Source organism: Leuciscus leuciscus, assembly GCF_965113295.1.
Source record: "Leuciscus leuciscus genome assembly, chromosome: 22".
NCBI lineage: Eukaryota > Metazoa > Chordata > Actinopteri > Cypriniformes > Leuciscidae > Leuciscus > Leuciscus leuciscus.
This window is the reverse complement of record NC_138746.1, coordinates 28,834,972-28,851,350: the sequence shown is the minus strand read 5'-3', so window position 1 is coordinate 28,851,350 and position 16,379 is coordinate 28,834,972. Positions and strand designations below refer to the sequence as shown.

At 44.1% G+C, this 16,379-nt stretch overlaps 1 protein-coding gene and 1 long non-coding RNA gene across 3 annotated transcripts in view; one reads left to right on the top strand and one right to left on the bottom strand.

Moving 5' to 3' along the window:
* The window catches only part of LOC309486929 (CUB and sushi domain-containing protein 1), a 727,180-nt gene that overhangs the window by 14,777 nt on the left and 696,024 nt on the right, over positions 1-16,379 (bottom strand). For both annotated transcript variants that reach the window (XM_082154400.1, XM_082154401.1), the window contains exons 61-63: positions 15,976-16,149; positions 15,020-15,093; positions 14,793-14,904 (exon numbers count right to left, since the gene is read on the bottom strand). In XM_082154400.1, coding sequence (XP_082010526.1) covers positions 14,793-14,904; positions 15,020-15,093; positions 15,976-16,149 — 360 coding nt within the window. The remainder of the gene's footprint in view (positions 1-14,792; positions 14,905-15,019; positions 15,094-15,975; positions 16,150-16,379) is intronic.
* The window catches only part of LOC309487064, a 419,730-nt gene that overhangs the window by 277,159 nt on the left and 126,192 nt on the right, over positions 1-16,379 (top strand). The window lies entirely within an intron of this gene.

The window sequence follows — 16,379 nt, the reverse complement described above, 5'->3', positions numbered from 1 at the left end:
TCTGAGAACCCCGCGCCCCCTGCCCGCACGTCGTCAGGCAAGAGAGCGTCCATCGAGACGGAGCTCATGCGAGTACTCGCACAGGCCGCGGCGAGCCTCGGCCTCGAGTGGTCTTCGCCTGAGCAGCCCGCTCACAACCGGCTGGATGGATTTTTCCTGCCTGGGGAGCGCGCTTTGCCTGCGTCCAGACCGGCGCCTTTTCTTCCTGAGTTACACGAAGAAGTCGCCAAGTCCTGGAACGCCCCCTATTCGGCTAGAGTGAGTCCTGCTGTTTCTTTGGCATTCTCCGCTGTTGACGATGCCAAGAACAAAGGATACCTTTCGCTGCCGCCGGTCGAAGAGGCGATAGCGGCCCACTTATGCCCGCCCTCTGCTGGACGGCGTGCTAAGTCGGCCCTACCCTCTAAAGCTTGCCGCCCGACGTCAAGCCTGCTCCGCCGCGCTTTCTCCGCCGCCGGGCAAGCTGCGTCAGCGCTGCACACCATGGCAACGCTTCAGATCTTCCAAGCCGATCTCCTCCGTAAGCTGGATGAGGAAGGACCTGACGCGATCTGCGTGCCGGACTTAAGGAGTGCCACGGACCTCGCTCTCCGTGCTACTAAGTCTGCAGCGCAAGCCATTGGACGGAATATGGCCTCTCTCACCGTGACTGAGAGACATCTTTGGCTGACGCTCTCGGAAATGGCCGAGTCTGAGCGCACCGCGTTCCTCGACGCCCCGCTTTCCGCCACAGGCCTCTTTGGATCCTCCGTCAAGGATTTCGCGGAGAGATTCGCAGAATCTCCGTCCACTGTCCACTGCCTCCACTTCACAGCGCCGCCAGGCCCGAAGCGCGAGACCGCGCTCCCGCTCATCCGGTCACCGCCCCGCTGTACGTGGCTCGCGACCTAGGATTACGGTGAAGCCCGAGGCCCCGAAGTCGTCCTAGCACAGCTAGGAAAACGACGGTGTTTAAGTCCCGCTGCGGCCAGACTCACACCAAAGCTCGTCCAGTTCCAGCAAATGTGACTGTTCCAGTGTTTTCTGCAGCCAACAAGTCGGTTCTGTCACCCGCTTGCCTGCACACAAATGCCGTTTTCACGGCTACCCAGATAAATCCCCAAAAGAGTGTATTTTCTGGTGTCCCGGCCACGGCCGATGGTGTTTCATGTGTAGTAAGAATGCCCACTGCCCAGTGCCCATCCCTACACACAAGCACAGCCTGTCACACAGGGCTCGCGCACATAAAACCGACTCAGATCGGTTGCGCTTCAAACATGGTGAATGTGCCCACTACCCAGTGCCCACTAACACCGCGTTATGCATGTCTCACGGTTTCTGTAAAAACGAAACCAACGTGCACTCGCTTCACGCAAGCGAACGATGCTTTCGGTGTGATAAATGTGCCCGCTGTCCCGCGCCCACATCCACACATAGACATGACAGTTCCCACGGGAACCGCCCAGCCCTCCCCCTCGCGGCTGACCACCGCAGAGGAGTCGAGCGCGGGCAATCTGCCCGCTGTTATCAGCGCGCCCCATGCCTCAAATGTCACGAGCGCGATGCTTGTGTTGCAGCACGCCGAAGCTTCTCCATCGCTGAGCGAGCGGAGCGCGCTTCGTATTCAACCCCTAGCTATCCATGCAGACGCATGGGCAAAGCTGCCCGGGGTTTCGAAGTGGGTGCTGAACATTATAAAAAGAGGCTATTCGCTGCAGTTTCGCCGACGCCCTCGCCGCTATGTGGCGTGCGTCGAGACCACGGTAAAAACAGAAGTAGCACATTTACTTCGAGCCGAAGTGGCGAAACTATTGAGCAAAGGGGCAATAGAGCCTCTCTCTCAAGTTCAGAGCGAAGGAGGGCTATACAGCAGATACTTCCTGGTACCGAAAAAAGACGGGGGTCTCAGACCCATACTAGATCTAAGGCAACTGAACAAAGTGCTTGTGAAGCGACAGTTCAGGATGCTCACGACCAGACAAATCCTTGTGCAGATTCGCCAAGGAGATTGGTTTGTGTCAATAGATCTGAAAGACGCGTATTTTCAAATACAGATAGCGTCACGTCACAGGCGATATTTGAGATTCGCCTTCGAGGGCCAGGCATATCAGTACACAGTCCTGCCATTCGGTTTGTCCCTGGCACCCCGTACATTTACGAAGTGCATGGAAGCGGCGCTCGCACCCCTCAGAATGAGAGGCATGCGAGTGCTGAACTATTTGGACGATTGGCTGATTCTAGCGCAATCTCGCGCAGTGCTCATAGAACACACGACCATTTTACTCGATCACCTCGAGGATTTGGGTCTCAGTGTCAATTGGGCGAAGAGCTCTCTGTTACCCAGTCAGAAGATATCTTTCCTGGGCACAGAATTGGACTCGCTGTCCATGATAGCGCGACTATCGCCACAGCGCGCGGTAGACATTCAACGCACAGCGAACGCGTTTCGCTGCGGCGCGTCTGTCCCGCTCAAGAAATTTCAGAAGATGCTAGGTCTCATGGCCTCAGCATCGTCAGTGCTCCAGCTGGGCCTGCTCCGCATGCGCCCGCTGCAGTTTTGGCTGAAAGCGCGAGTCCCACGCAGAGCGTGGGCATCCGGTTCGCTTCGCCTCAGGGTCAATCAGAAGTGCGTCACAGCTCTGAAACCTTGGAGAGCGAACGACTGGTACCAATCAGGTGTAAGCCTGGGGACTTCCTCGAGGTTGAAAGTGGTGTCCACGGACGCGTCCACCTCGGGATGAGGAGCGCTGCTCGAGGGCAGACCGTTCTTCGGCCAGTGGTCGGAACGGGAGAAGCTCCTGCACATAAACTGCCTCGAAATGCTGGCAGTAGACAACGCGCTGACGCGTTTTTGTCCCCAGATAAAAGGACGCCACGTCTTGGTCCGTTCGGACAACATGTCTGTGGTGTCCTACATAAATCGCCAGGGCGGCCTCAGGTCCAAGAACCTGTACAGGCTGGCAGAACGCCTCCTGGTATGGGCTCAGTGCAACCTGCGCTCGCTCAGAGCAGCGCACGTGCCAGGGCTCCTGAATATAGGACCGGACAGACTGTCCAGGAACAATGTTCCGGCAGGCGAGTGGTCTCTACACCCACAGACAGTCCAACTGCTGTGGAAGAAATTCGGCAGAGCGGAAGTAGACCTGTTTGCGTCTCAAGAAAACGCTCACTGTCAGGAATTTTTCTCCAAGAGCAGGAGCGCGCTGGCCCATGTGTGGCCCCGCCGCCCGCTCTATGCTTTTCCCCCCGTCTCTCTCCTGCCTCAGGTGATAGAACGGATCAGGGAAGATGGATGCTCAGTACTGCTGGTGGCACCGTTCTGGAAAAACCAACCTTGGTTCCCAGTCGTGATGCAGTTAGCGAGTACTGCCCCGTGGCCAGTACCAGTGAGGAGAGACCTCCTCTCACAGGCCCACGGTTCGATCTGGCATCCTCACCCGGAACTATGGTCCCTTCATGTCTGGGCCATCAACGGGTACATGTTGGACTCCCTGAAGGAGTATTAAACACGATCACGCAGGCTAGAGCTCCGTCTACGAGACGACTCTATTCCTCGAAATGGTCAGTGTTTTCGGGCTGGTGCACAGCCCGTGGTGTGTCACCCACAGACTGTGGTGTGGCGGAGGTGCTTTCCTTCCTACAAGAGCTGTTGGATGGGGGCAGGGCCCCCTCTACGCTCAAAGTTTATGTGGCGGCTATAGCAGCGTTCTCAGAAACAACGCTTGGTCAGTCAATAGGAAGGAACGATTTAGTCATCCGCTTCCTTAGAGGGGCTAAGAGACTGAATCCTCCCAGACCTCCCTCAGTCCCCGTATGGGACCTTTCTACGGTTCTGGAAGCCATGAAAGGTGCGCCATTTGAGCCTTTACAGTCAATCGATTTGAAACACCTGTCTTTCAAGGCGGTGTTTTTGCTGGCTCTCGCTTCAGTGAAGCGCATAGGGGATCTGCACGCGCTCTCTGTGAGCGCGGCGTGCATGGAGTTTGGGCCTAATGACTCAAAAGTTATACTCAAACCTAAGCACGGTTATGTTCCGAAATCCCTCAACACACCGTTTAGGGCGCAGGTTATCTCCCTGTCAGCCCTACCGGTCCCTGATGAGGAAAGAGACGCGAGCCTCCTTTGCCCAGTCAGGGCATTACGAGCTTATGTGTCTCGCTCGTCTGGTTTCAGACAGACAGAGCAGCTCTTTGTTTCGTTTAGCGGACGTTCTAAGGGACTAGCCGCGTCGAAACAGAGCCTATCCAGATGGATAGTTGATGCTATAGCGCTGGCATACGCCTCCAAGGGCATGCAGTGCCCGTTGGGTGTCAGAGCGCACTCCACGAGAGGCATGGCCTCTTCGTGGGCCTGGTCAAGTGGGATTGCCTTGCAAGATATTTGTATGGCGGCAGGCTGGGCCTCCCCGTCTACATTTATAAGGTTTTATAACCTAGAGGTTCCCGCCCTGCAGGCCAGGCTGCTGTCGGTCTAAGTTTACCAGTATTGTCTGACCTGATGCGATCAGCTCAGAATGCTGCGTCTACTGAGCACAGCTCAATGTTCGACAGTAAAAAAGTAGCAGCACGAGATGTGCCTGGGCAAACTGTGTAAGACCCACATTCCCCCATCAGTTCAGGCCGTACCCCGCCCTGTCTGTATGATGAAATTCGCGTCTCAGCGACACTGCCATATGTGGAAGAGTGCGGCTTCGCCCCTCCCTCTTCCCGGACTCCCTGTGAGTTCCCTGAGTGATTGTGCACTATATGTACCCCGGGCTTTCGCCCTTGGGTCTTTGGTGTCAGATCTCAGCATGCACAGCGTTTTGCATTGGGTCCCCTAGCGTAAGATATCTTACGCAGTACGAGAGACCTCTCGTAAGAGAACGTACTCGGTTACTAACGTAACCTCGGTTCTCTCTAGAAGAGGGAACGAGTACTGCGTATCTTGCCGTGCATGCACACGCTCTGGTTGCTTCGATGATGAAAAACCAGATAATAGCTACCTGCGAGCGGTATTTATAGGCCTAGACCACGCCCATTTCGGCGGGACGTGATGCAGCGGGCGCGAAGTGCCCTGATTGGGTCTGGCGTCACGCCAGGCCTCGCTCGATAGGTTGCTGCAGTTGCCGCAGAGCAGCCAATAGGCGCGCGAGCTGTCTCGCCTATGTCTGCATGCTGCCGCAACGCGTTTTGCATTATTACAAAATTAAGGATAATTTTTGGCTTCAATATCTCGCGGAAAAAGGATTTTCCCCTAGCGTAAGATATCTTACGCAGTACTCGTTCCCTCTTCTAGAGAGAACCGAGGTTACGTTAGTAACCGAGTACGTTTTTACCAGTATTTGAGAGAGATCTACAAACTTTTTCTCTCTGCCACAAGGATCAGTTGGGGTCATCTGGATGATACATTATCACATTTAATATTATCATCTTGTCATTTAGCCTAATAATAAAAGGGCCATGCTTGCAGTTGTGCCACCCTAACACTTGAGAATATACAAATAGCTGGACAAAAGTTTTTCAATTCTATCAACAGCTTTAAAACTACTGATATTTATGAAATATGTTGTTATGAAAGGTTTCAAACCTAAAGTGATGCCACAGTATTTAGTTTTACATTTTTTTATTATTAAGACACCATTTTAAAAAGTTTTCTTAGTATGTTCATTTGTTTGGACAGTTGCAACACCTGACATTTTGGGGGTTTAAGATAAAAATAAAAATAAACTAAACTAAAATAATATGTAATAAAAATGTATTCAAACTAAATAGGTTTTATATAATAAAGTTGTCACACCACTAAGACTGTTTTATTTTTGTTAGTTTTTTGCACCTTTTCTCCTTGCCTTGTTTGTCGTCATAATAATTCATTTAAAGGGATAGTTCACTTTGAAATTAAATTTTGGTATGTTTTAGCTTACCTCAAGGGCATCCAGGATGTAGGTGTCTTTTTTTCCGCAGTAGTTTCAATTTTGATCTGAGAGCGCGGGCGGGTATAGATATATACACTAGATGTCGCATTGGCTACTGCGAAACCGTAGCCAATGCGACATCTAGTGTATATGTCTATACCCGCCCGCGCTCTCAGATCACTTGGACGCAGCTGTGTTCAAGAGGTAAAAACAGAGCCGATCCTGACCTCCCTGGGGCCCTAAGCAAAATTCTGTTTAGGGGCCCTCATACCTGACCCGTGAGCCATGAACTATTTGCCATTGCCACACAGTCACACCTGACACCCCAGTGTTCCCACTACAATCCCTCCTTTAACTAGTTCTAGTGAAAATGTAATTCCTGATATCAGAAGACATTGTTACTAGTAAAAAGTTAATTCTTAATATCAAGAATTCACATTTTAAATAGTACAAATTGAATTATTGATATAAAAAATGCATATCCTGTGAATGAATAAAAGCTAAAATGGCGCCATAGCATGTCACTGTGTTTTTAATAATAAAAGTAATTCTTGATACTCTTGATTCTTGATGGTTATTATTTACTGAGGGATGTGCATCCATATTGACCAGAATCTCCAGCCAATCAACATTTTAAATTCAATGGAGCCTATCAATAGTCAATGTCAATACATTGCTTTCCATATTGCATTAGAGCAGAGTTGTAACTAAACCTTGACTTAGCAACTAGATAATCATCGTCTTGTTTTAAAACTATAATGAGGAGTGCCATCACGCCCATATTGTACTGGTCCCAACTCACAACAGATGTTTCTGCTGGAAAGTGCGCGTTTCATTTCATGCACGTTCATATGATCGCATGTTAACGCGCGACGCGGTTATCTTTTCCGAGCTGCAGTTTATAAACAAACACGGTTGTCCTTTGTCGTTTATTAAACATAATAAATCAACGCACATCAACTTAACTTTAGCCTAATGTTCTTTGCTGACATCAAACTTTGAGAGGAGAGCACACAAGTCTACCTGATAACGGTTGCCGCAATGAACTCTTATGGTGTTGTTTTCTCTCTCTTTTCGTGACCAGAAAGAAGATAGTTCCGCTTCCTTTTCTCATCGATATTGTAAACATTGATTGACGCGCTTTGACACGAGGGGAGGCGGGGCCTTGAGTAATTTGCGGGGCCCTACGCACCTTGCGTAGTGTGCGTATAGGGCTGATCGGCTCTGGGTAAAAACGATATAAATACTGTTCGTTTTCTCACACAAACCGCTCGTTTCGTGTCTTGGGCCATCAATGTGTACTTACGATGGGGAATTGTTTAATTTGTACGATGGGGAATTGTTTTAATTTGGACTCTGTGCATGCTCTTTGAGACAGTGACCATCGACCTGCATTATATGACTGACAGACAAGAACGGTTTGACCTAAAAAAATAAAAATTGAAACTACTGCGGAAAAAAAGACACCTACATCTTGGATGCCCTTGAGGTAAGCTAAAACATACCAAAATTTAATTTCAAAGTGAACTATCCCTTTAATTCTCCGCTATTTAAGTCCAGTTCAGTTTGTGTGTGGTTGTTGGGTCTTGTCTATGTGTTGGATGTACCTTGTTGGAATTATCCTGTTGGAAATTAAAATCATCTTTGTGTTATTTGTGCTTAGTCTCTCCATCACAATCCGTGACTAAAGTAATACTGTATATGTCGTGAATTTATCAAATTATATCAAGGAAATAATGGACACAAAAATATACATGTCACGCCATAAAGAACTGAGCTATAGTATAGTTATGATTTGTGACAATATAAACAATCAAGCAGAGATTTGTTATATACAGTACAGTATACTGCATATGTGGATGTTGGATATTATATATATATATATACAACTTTACATATAGTTTATACACCTTTATACACCCCTATACCTAAACTGACTACTTCAGTGTGCCCTCTGGAAGCTTGCGTTCTGCAAGTGAATGGTGCCTTGCGGTGCACAGGCACAAAATAACTTTCACAGACCTGGACTGTTCCCTGCTGGTGGAATGACCTGCCTAACTCAACCTGAGCTGCTTTTTCATCAACATTTGACCCATTAATACTAACACTTACTATTCTATATCTATAAAAACAACGCACACACACACACACACACACACACACACACACACACACACACACACACACACACACACACACACACACACACACACACACACACACACAAAAACAAAAAACATTTCTAGTCACAACTGGTCACAGCACTGAGCACTTGATTATTGTTGCCTTATTGTTGGCTTGATTGCTTCTATTATTCTCCTCATTTGTAAGTCGTTTTGGATAAAAGCATCTGCTAAATGATTAAATGCAAATTTAAATGTAAATATATGGAGCTGTACAATAATACAGTTTACATTTTGTGATGATACATATCACACATCTGAGATTTGCTTTATAGTGTATACTGTATATTGCTTTACGTGAGTGTTCTGTATGTATGCAGGTAGGGTTAGTTGAATGTATATATCCAAATTATAATATATGGCTGAGAAATAATATACAGTAGTTTACATTTTTATATTTGTTATATAGAGTTGTTATACATATTTGCTATATAGTACATTCCGCTTAATCTGAGTGTACTGCATGTATCCGGGTAAAGATGTAATTTATAATATTACGGGTAATTATAATATTTGTATAACTCAAGCCAATGTTTCTGTTTGGCTTTGAAATGTATATCTTAGCAGAGAGCTTACATTACATTCATCAGTTACAGAGTTTCAGATAAACAATTGATATCAGATGCTTCTGATGTCTGGGATTGGTAATGGCTTTAGCTTTAAAAATCCTGATCAAGAGCATCTTTCAAAAATAAGAGAATCGCAATGAAAGCAATATCGGAAAAAGATTTACGGTGGAGTCCCAGCTGCATACTATAGAACTGTTGAGATAAAGCTGCACCCCTGAGAGAAACGTTCTGGGACATGCCTTGAGTGCTGCCATCTTCCATAATATATGAACCATGTCCTCACACCTCACTTTTCGTCAACTCAATTCTCCCTGCTTCTCAGCTTCTGACAGTTTGACTTCTTTACACAGGCAAGATGCATTAAAGATTTGGTAGGGCCTGCTATCAAAGGGGTCCACAAATCTCAAATTTATGTACAAGCAGTTTAAACATAGCTAACTTTAATTATTATGTCCACATCTGTTCCTTTTCCAACAATAATTTCAATACAAAAGCATCACAACGTGGAATTCACCTATAGAGGATGATCACTGGGACAATGGTGAGGATCAAGTGCATGACACTTCTCAGAGAACTTCTATCAAAAAGTAGATTTGCAAGAGCAAACTTCCTTTTGCTAAGCTGTCAGATTCCTTGACATCAGCACACTCAGCTGCCCTAAATCTGAAGTAATCTGTACTTCTTCAAACAATGCCCTCCTGCAGTAATTTCCAGTGTAAAGATCTTGCTCTCTCTCTCCTAACCTACCTTTGTTTTCCCGATAGTACATCATCAATCACACACTGATGAAACCTTGTTTCGAATATAACTATGGCTTTGTTCCAAAACCTAGGAAGCTGCTTTGCTGTCAGACGCCAACACAGCAAGCTTCCGTTTGAGGCTGTATGCTAAGTGAAATGAAACCTCATAAGTGAGTGATCTGAAGCAGCCTACAATAGAAGGAAATAGTGCTTTTCATATAGCAGATCTGACTCTCAACTGAGTTTGCCGTTAGCATGTTGCTAAATGAGCACTTTGATACTCTAATTTTGCTTTTTACACTATACAATTTTAGCTCGACATAATAATAATTTTTGACTCAACAGTAACTGGAGAACAGAATTCAGTAGCCTATATACATGAATAAAACATACAATGAACAGGCAAACAGATGAACTCAGAATCTGATGAAATGAACGCAACAAAGTCTCCCGTTTTCCCCAAAAAAGAAATATTATAAAGGAAAAAAGCTTAATGTACAATTTAGTGTGCTGCGTTCAAATGCATCATTAATAAGGTGTATATACTGAGCCAGATTTACTAACAGCTTACCAGCGCAAACCCTCTTTTGGCATTAAAAAACTACTGTCAGGATTTAGTAAAGACACACAGTGGAAAAATGTGCAGCTGATCTTATTGCATATGCATTTGTAGGAGTTTCCCTTTCAGGCGCAACATTTATGGGAGAGTATTTAAATGAATCATGCAAGGTGATTTACTAAGGTTTGCACTCGTCAATTTTCTGGTATTTGCTCCATTATTTACCGCCCTAAAAACCAGATGCTAATTTTCCGCTGCTCTTGGTAGATTGCGTTGGTCATTATGGAAATTATCCTGCGTCTGTGTTCTTTAATTTGCACATCGTCAGTAGATCAAGCACAGAACTTTCCACTCCAATCTGCGTTTTTTTTTTAATTGCGCTCGCACGCTAATTTGCCCTGTTTAGTAAATCTGGCGATGGAAATGTCAAATTTAGGGGGAAAAATCTTAATTTGCAAAAAAAGTGTTTAAGTTTGCTTGAGGTGGTTTTTGACTTGTGCAAAAAAGAATGAATGTGAATAATGGTATATCGAAACGCATTTGCAGAATAAATTCTAACGTAGCGAACATTAAACCCACGTGACTAATCAGCTGTTTCCTCATGATGGGATTCATGGCTCATTTTAGGGAATCGGATAATTTCGCTCAGCTCAGTAATAACGTAAAAAATAACGTATAGAATATTGTAAAACCATCAAACACTATTACACGTGTATTGAACATTTTATTTAGATTTAACCATCCAAAATAAAACCATTCCAAGCAAATCACACTTAAAACAGGACACATTTATAAGGTTGTTAACAGTGATGGGAATAACGGCGTTATAAATAAACACTCACTGAGGGCAGCGCATGTGCCAGGCATTCTGAACCAGGGTGCGGTTATGACAATGTGACAATGTTCCCCCAAGGGAATGCTCTCTTCACCCGCAGACGGTTCAGCTGATATTGATCATCTTCAGCGAGGCAGAGGTCGACCTCTTCGCCTCAGAAGACAACGCTCGTTGCTTAACATTTTTCTCAAAGATCAAGGACGCGCTAGCCCACGACTGGCCGAGCCGTCCGCTATATGCATTTCCTCCAGTCACGATGCTACCACAGGTCATCGAACGGATCAGGGAAAGCAAGTGTGCAGTGCTACTAATAGCCCCTCTCTGGAAGACACAGTTATGGTTCTCCGAGTTGGCACAACTGCTGGAAACAGCCCCATGGCCAATACCGCTGAGGAGAGATCTCCTCACGCAGGTGAATGGGAAAATCTGGCATCCTCATTCCGACTTGTGGGCCCTTCATGTATGGCCCCTCAACGGGTACCCGGGTGTCTCAAGAGCAAGTGGTGCCTCTACGCTCAGAAATGGGTGGTGTTCCTGGACCCCTACTCGTGTACTCGCCTTTTTGCAAGGTCGCGGGTCGCACCCCTCCACGCTCAAAGTATATGTGGTAGCCATAACAGCATCTCACGCTCTTGTGGCCGGACAATCACTAGGAAGAAGCGACCTCATCGTGCACTTCCTTAAAGGGGCAAGGAGGCGACCCCCCTCTGTGCCTATCTGGGACCTCGCCACGGTCCTGGAAGCAATGAAGGGTGCCCCATTTGAGCCGCTTCGGTTCTGCGGATCTGAAACATCTCTCACTCAAAACCGCTCTCTTACTGGCGCTCGCTTCAGTCAAGAGAGTGGGCGATTTACATGCGCTATCAGTAAGCGCATCCTGCCTTGAGTTTGGGCCTAACAACTCCAGAGTTGTCCTTAAGCCAAGGCATGGTTATGTTCCTAAAGTGCTCTCGACTTCAGAGCACAGGTTATTTCACTAGCACCAAAAGATGAAAGAGACGCGAATTTACTCTGTCCCGTCAGGGCTCTCAGAGTTTATTTGGAGCATTCTGCCTCGTTCAGACAGTCAGAACAGCTTTTTGTATGCTTTGGCAGCCGCACCAAGGGGTTCGCCGTCTCAAAGCAGAGATTATTGCACTGGATAGTTGATGCTATTGCGCTGGCTTTTAAGTCTAAGGGCCTTCATTGCCCGTTAGTCGTCTTGGGCTTGGTCAAGTGGAATATCTATTGAAGATACCTGTGCGGCGGCCGGCTGGGCCTGGCCGTCCACATTTATGAGGTTTTATAACCTGGAATTTCCTGCTTTGCAAGCGAGGGTTCTTTCAATACAAGATGTGTAAGCACAAACCCCCTGAGCCTTAGGGGCCGATAAATATCCGCTCCTGCTTAGATTTTAACTGCGGTTCTCATATATATACATTATAAAAGGTTTTGGCCCTCATTAGGCCCATTCCTTGTTTTTCCCTATAGGAAGCCCGTCACGGACTGACTTTTATTGGGTTCATACTTTACTCTTCTATAAGCTCAGGCATCTTGCGTTGGGCTACTGTAAGGAGCAAAGTTTAAGCATGCACAGCGTTTTGAAGGGGGTTCCCATAGCACAAGCTAGCCTTACGCAATACGAGAGACCTCTCGAAAGGGAACGTCTCGGTTACTAACGTAACCTCGGTTCCCTGAGATGAGGGAACGAGTATTACGTAACCCGCCATGCTACTGTGCTTTGATCAGGGGATCACTTTTAAACCTGAATTCCTTGGCTAAGAATGGATGCTTATAATGACATAAGCCACGCCCATTCTGGCGGGCCAGGGCGCGAAGCGGACTGATTGGTTCTCACGTCTGAGCCGCCTCGCCATAGGTTCGTGCAGTTGCCGCAGCACAGCCAATGGCCGCGCTAGTCACTCATCTGTGTCTGCTGTGCAGCTACACTGCGTTTTAAAATTTGGCTCCAATTTTCTCAAGAAAAGGAGTTTTCTCATAGCGTAAGCTAGCCTTACGCAATACTCGTTCCCTCATCTCAGGGAACCGAGGTTATGTTAGTAACCGAGACGTTATATTTTTCAGTAATGAGTAATCAAACGAATTACTGTTTCCCCCATTACAACGCTGTTACCGTTACTGACAATAAAATGCGGCGTTACTATAATTGAGCTCACTGAAGCAGTTTTCATCCGAGTAGGCTCTCTCTCAGCCATAGGACCTGTAAAAAGAATTATCTGGTGTGTGTGTTTATGAGGTGCCGGACTGGACAAAAGCGAAGCGAATGCCGTGAGAGAGACCGAGAGACAATGGACTCGACAATGCGCAAGAGAGACCGAGAGTGTCCGAGCATTATATTGTTTTTTTTATAAATACATTACAAATTTCAGCATTAGAATGATCTCTGTAGCCTATTGGTATCATCTGCAACGTTTTAATTAATTTACATGGTTATAAAACTTTAATCTAAAAATAACCTGCAGAGAACGTTCTGGGAAGGTTCTGTTTAGGTTATAAAATAAAACCAGAAAATAACCTGGGTTTACCGGTTGTAAACGTGCGGCAAACACGCCTAGAATTTGGCTTAAATAACCTCTGACGAGGACGTTCACTGTAGGTTATAAAAATAAAACCCCAAAATATTATATTTTATTATTATTTATTTTTGGTACATTGTTCAGTATTATATTGAGAACACTTCTTGTTAAACTGTTTACTTCTGTGAGGAAGAAAATACTTCAAGTAGGCTACAGTATGTCTACCAGTTGTGAAGTTGTGTGACAGTTTTATCATTTTAATTTGCACTACAAAGAGTGTATGTATGTTTTTTATTATTATTTATTCATTTTTGGTAAATTTCTTAAGAAGCAAAATGTATTTTTAGACTTATTTTTTGGCCAGTTGTGGTCTGTGCAATATTAAATATTATGGTTCTAAACCATCTATTGTGTTTTATTGTTCTACTATAGTAATGATAATATTTAAAATAATATATTGAATTTGAATTTAATAGGTGTCTCTCACATTGTCCCACAGCAACATTAAAATAATGTAGATTAGTGTTTTATAATGTTTTATAATAATAATTTATTCTATTTAGTGTCCATAGTGTATATATTATATACTGTATATATAAAAAAAAGTAACACAATAGTTACTTTCCCTGTTAATTAGATATTTTTTATAATTATGTAACTCAGTTACTAACTCAGTTACTATTAGTGAGAAGTAACTAGTAACTATAACTAATGACTTTAAGTAACATGCCCAACACTGGTTGTAAAAGATTGTTAGTGCATGCTCAATATGATAGTTTTACTTTACAAATTCTACGTTCTGCCTTTATGTTGTCTATGTTATTAAAATGTATCCAATTGCTACTTCGTTTGCGTAAGTTACTCATCTTGTTTTAAGGATGATCTTTTCACCACACTGCTCAACCACAGGCACTCCATGCAGTGACTGCATGTTATGTTCATGTGTAGCCTACTAATTCGCATTTTTCTTTTCTTTTTCTTTTTTTAGATTTTTAAAAATATTTGCTTCACATTTGGATGGAAACCCAGCTACTGTCTTAGTACATCAGGGCATGTTATGGATGTTTTTAGTGACTGAAATACTGCGGCAGGGGGATGAATCGCAAGTGCTGATAAATTGCCATTTGTTCACCTATCTTTTTCTACTTTAGAGAGGTTCTCTAAATATCCATGGCTTGAAACATGGAAAATTGACATTGACAGGTCTGTGCTGCAGTTCAATGGATATTTTGTCCTCCAGGTCTCCATTCCAGTCACTTTTTGATACTGAATGCGTTATTTTTAGAGTTCTTGGTTTGCCATCTTGGATTGATTTTTATTTTATTTTTCACTGACCTTGTCACACTGATCCTGGTGATATTGCCTTCTCTGCAAAGGATACATGTGATGCTAATTTAGACTTTGGCCAAAATAAGATTTTTCAGAACAGCCTCCACGCTCAAGGCGACAATGATGATGCCAACATAGACAGCTCACTACATTTTGGAACACATTGAGTCTGTATATGGTGATACTTACCAACACACTCTGGTTGCATCCCACTCCATGTTAAATTTTCTAAACATGTTCTCGTCGTCGAGCCGAGGATGTGATAGTTTTTCCGACATCTGAAGAAAATTTTACTTCCGACCTGTAAGAAGAGAGTTATTGAGATTGAAACCCTGAAACCAAAGAAGCATAACCTGTAATTTACTTAACTAAAGGATAGGTTGGAAAGGAAATGGTTGAATGCCATTTATCCTCACCTCAAATCCCTGAGCCTGGACTGGAATTCCATATGCTGGAGTTCCGGGATCCTTACATGCACTGTTGGTTGGATCTACAAATAGATGTTCACACCTTTTATAAGAATTGATTCAAATTTATGATTAAACTTTACAATAAGGTCCCATTATTTAACATTCGTTAATATGTTAACAATGAGCAATACATTTGTTGAAGTATAAATCTTAGTTTAGGGGCCACTGTTTTGAACTAAAATGTAAAACTTTTTATGCGTTTTGGCTGTTCAGACAACAGCGTTTTGGGAGCCTGAAAATGCAAATATTTAAAAACTGGTTTTGAAGTGCAAGTTTTAGGAAAAGAAAAAAATTATCGTGTAAACTACAAAAACACAAATTTAGTGATGTCATGCGCATGCATATTACATGTTCAGTCTATAGACACATAGTGTTTCTTTACAACGTGACATCGCCAACTACTGGCCTGGTATCCATAATATAGTGTTTTTGGACATTTTCGCAGATCTGTTTAAACACGGGGATCGTTTAGACAGTGTTGTCATCTGAACAAAAAAAAGGAACAAAACGCAAAGGAAAATCTTTTCCGTTTTTTAGTACATCGTTGTCATGTAAATGTAAATCTGTCTTTGTTAACGTTATTTAATAATAATACAACTGTTCATTGTTAGTTCATGTTAGCTCAGGTTCATTACAAAATATCAACAGATACAACTTTTGAATTTAATAATGTATTAATAAATGTTGAAATGAACATGAACCAAGATTAATAAATGTATGTAAAGTATTTTTTATTGTTAATTCATGTTTATTAATTTGCTTCACTAATGTTGACAAATTGAAAAGTGTAAAGTGTTTACCAAATGTATTTATTACCAAATTATTTATTATAAAAAATACTGAATGTATTATGTGGCAAAGGGAATTCCATTGTGTTTTTTCCAAGGTAGATAGTGGCTCACCAATGCAAGAAGGCTGCATTCCACTCCAAGAACCGTCCGCTTCACAAACTCTCCTGGAGGAGCCTACCAGTAGGAACGGAGGTCTGCAGTAGAATGACACTTCTGATTTGTAGGTGAACTGCTGGCCCTCTATGTAACCCTCTGCAGGGGTGCCTGGATCTCCACACAACACAGCTATAAAGGACACAAGACAAAAAGTTAGTCTGCTAGTTCTCACAGTGTCAAAATCTCAGTTTAGCTACTTTCAGTGTAACTTAGAGGTGAAAGGTGCTGGTGTGTTTGAATTAGACAAAGACAGCAGTCAAATCACATTTCAGTTGTCAAACTGTTGTAATAGTGCTGTTTTCTTGTATTCCTGCACACTTCACTTATTTTTGAGGTTTGTCTTTAAGGCATTTAGAAGC